Below are 3,177 nucleotides of genomic sequence, written 5' to 3'. Positions count from 1 at the left end.
AAATTTTTCTGGGGGTAAACTAAGGAAGCTGCTCAACACTGATCTGCCCTGAGGCTCCAGTTGTAGCCAGGGGTGAAGCGATCAATACTCCCAGCACACCTGCTCCCTCTTCAGGGCACGCAGGTTGGAAAAGTACCTGAAGTGTCAGAATGCTAGGAAAGAACCTTTGTATTCGTCAGAATTAGCAGCAATTCTGTGCAACGACAGCCTGGGAAAGTCTGCTATTTCTGTTCTCTATTTTTCCCCCCTTGTTTGTACTCCTTAAAATCGCTTCCGTTAATTTACAGAGTGAAGATGGCATATAACTCCTGAAGCCTGTAGTGACTGATACAGAATTTGATCCTGAAGTTGAGAGACCCTGTAATTTTGGAATGAGCTGTGGTTGTGATAGAAAAAAATCCCATTTGACGAGAATGCAGCATTTTACAGTGCTTCGGTTACAACAGGAGCCTATGTAGAGAAGACAGTGCAGAATTAGAAAGCTGATTTCGTTTATATTCTAAAATATTAATTTTTTTTTCCTTGCTCAAGCAAAACGTCAAGAAACTGAATGAACAGCATCACTGAAGGTTATGGAATAATCTGAAAGAAAATGATCTCCCTTGAATCTCTCTCCCTTTCAAAACACTATTAGGCTTCTGTTTTGATTGGACCTTGGCCATGAATAGGTCTTCCTGTGTAGTGGCTTGTTTGCTGTAGATTTCTTTTCCCATCCTCCAGCTATGAAAGGCAGGAAATGATTTTTACGCACAGAACCCGTATCTGTGAGGGAAGAATTCTGAACCTTCTGAGGCAGCAGGCTTTCGGTGGGTCGCTCACTGAGTGAGGAGAGGGCCTCATGCTGCAGGAGCCCCTGTGGGCTTAGTTCTGGCTGATGTGTGTCAAGATGCTCAGCAGGTCTATCCTGGAACACTGGTAGAGGGCATAGGCCAGCTTTCCCACCGTGGCCCCCTTGCTGCCTTCCCTCATCAGCCACTTTTGGAGCATCTGGTAAACCTTTTCTTTTAGTCCATCTCGCTCGTAGTCATGGTCAATTTCATCAATCTGAGATTGGGAGAAGCCCAGCTTACGGGCAAGGTTTTTCCATTGCTTGCCCAGATTTTCTCTGACTGGGTCCAGGTGCTTATCAGTCAGGCTAGCGGTATTATCTGCCAAATAGAAAAGAGAAGGAGGCATCAAGCTATGGCCATTTGAACATCTAGCTTCAAAGTGAAGCTGTATAAAGTGAAGAGTCCAGGAGACGGTGAAAAAGATAATTTCTTCATGCTATGGTTGTGGGCTCATCGGCTGATACTTCACCCATCTGCCAGCCCACGTGGAGGAACCTCTTCCCCCCGGCCCGGGAGGTGCAGGTCTGAGGCACAGCCCGAGGCTTAGAGAGCAAAACCCCTCTGGTTACTAGGCTGTTCTGTACAACCTGAGCCACAGCCCTTGTTTCTATCACACATTCCTGATGTAAAGGGGGAAGACACCATTTTTGTTCCTTTTGGGCATTTTCCACTTACATCTGGCCAGAGTTAAGGTCATTCAACTCAGGATACCCTTCACCCAACAGTTTGCTTTCCTCTTACTGAATCAAGGAAACTGAGACCACCGGCTGTGAACTGGTTTGATTACACTGCCTTCCCTTGTCTTTTAATGGATGAGGTATTTTTGGACTTACCCTTCCCCTACCCCAAGTGCTGTCCTCTTTCCTCCTACAGCCATAACCTCTCTTTCTACTTGTTCCTTCCTCTCAGGCCTTCGTAAAAATAATAAAATGAAGCAAAATAAAAGTAAAAAACCACCAAAACACCACAAACAAACCCAATTTCTTGATCCTCGTCTGACCTCAGTAAGCTGAATAAGAGGAAAAAGACACCTCATTTTCCCCCAACTCCCCACAGTGCAGCTTCTGCCATCACCACTGGACGTCAGGTGTCCAAAATTCTGTCAACGCTTCACCAGGAGAGGAACCCTGGGTTTCATCAGATTCTCAAAGGTACCCTTGTCAACCCCAAAATTAGGAACTTCCGCTCTAGTATTTTAAAGACTAGCCTTCAAATGGGTTAGAGCGAGGATTGTCAAACTATGGCCCATGGGCCAAATCCAGCCCACTGCTTGTTTTTGTAAACCAAGTTTTATTAGAACACAGTGACGCCCATCCGTGTACATACTGTCTGTGGCTGCTATTGTACTACAGTGTTAGCTGAGCAGCTGCAACAGAGACCTCAGGACCAGTGAAGCCTAGAACATTTACTACCTGGCCCTTGATTAAAAAAAATTGCCCATCCTAGGGTTAATTAGAAAGCTGGGTTCTTAAATCACATTGCTTTGGCCTCGTGACTGCTTTTCCCAGGTTGTGTTTTGGGATTAATGTTATGAGGCTGCATAGTGGAACCCCATAAGAGAAAGCCCTCTTATTTTTATTATGCATGTGCAGTTGAGGGCATAGTCTTCTATCTTTTACAGAATCCCTTTGGATGAGGACCTGAGGGAGCTACTGCTGCTAGGTCTAGGTACTAATACTGATGCGATGATGATGATGGTGTGTTTAACACTTGTATATCTTACTATGTGCCAGGCAGTGTACTAAGCTCTTTATTCATATTGACTCGTTTAATTTTCACAGCAAATCCATGAATTAGATATTCTAATTATCTCCACAGTAAACATAAATAAGTTACAAAGAATTACACGGAAATTACAGAGCTATTTTAGAGAGGAAAGATAGGGCACTTTCACGGAGAATAATCAGAGAAATATTAGATAAGACAGTTCAAGGTTACTATAGATGGGTCCTTCAAGGGCATCTTACCAAAGATATCTTGGTACTTAGAAGCTGGGTCTTCTTTCAAGTTCATGTACATGCTGTCCGGTACCAATGAACTCATTCCACCAATCTCCATATAATTATTGTTTCCAATCTGAACGCCAGAACTGTTGTATATGCTATATTTTAAAGACTCATCTGATTAGAGAGAAACACATAGGTAAGTACATCTAGACTGAAAGCAAGTGAAAAAGAGTACTACATGGTAAAGGGGCAGGGCTTTACTCCAAATGCTTAAGTTAAATTATTTATCCTATGCCACCCTTTGAAATTTTCTTCTTTAAAAGGTGGCTGGGGCTTCTTTGGTGGCGCAGTGGTTGAGAGTCCACCTGCCGATGCAGGGGACACGGGTTCGTGCCCCGGTC

The 3,177-nt window shown here is 44.0% G+C and overlaps 1 protein-coding gene across 1 annotated transcript; it reads right to left on the bottom strand.

Moving 5' to 3' along the window:
* Nucleotides 1–861: 861 nt before the first annotated feature.
* Nucleotides 862–2,950, bottom strand: LOC103090486 (receptor-interacting serine/threonine-protein kinase 1-like; the record flags this gene model as incomplete). Its single annotated transcript, XM_007456998.1, has 2 exons — nt 862–1,148; nt 2,798–2,950. Coding segments are annotated over 2 exons (440 nt in total), but the record flags the coding sequence as incomplete, so codon positions are not given.
* Nucleotides 2,951–3,177: the final 227 nt, after the last annotated feature.

The sequence above is a fragment of the Lipotes vexillifer genome, unplaced genomic scaffold (assembly GCF_000442215.2).
Source record: "Lipotes vexillifer unplaced genomic scaffold, Lipotes_vexillifer_v1.1 C27451664, whole genome shotgun sequence".
Taxonomy (NCBI): Eukaryota; Metazoa; Chordata; class Mammalia; order Artiodactyla; family Lipotidae; genus Lipotes; species Lipotes vexillifer.
Note: the sequence above shows the minus strand (reverse complement) of the source record. Positions and strands in the feature narration are given on the sequence as shown.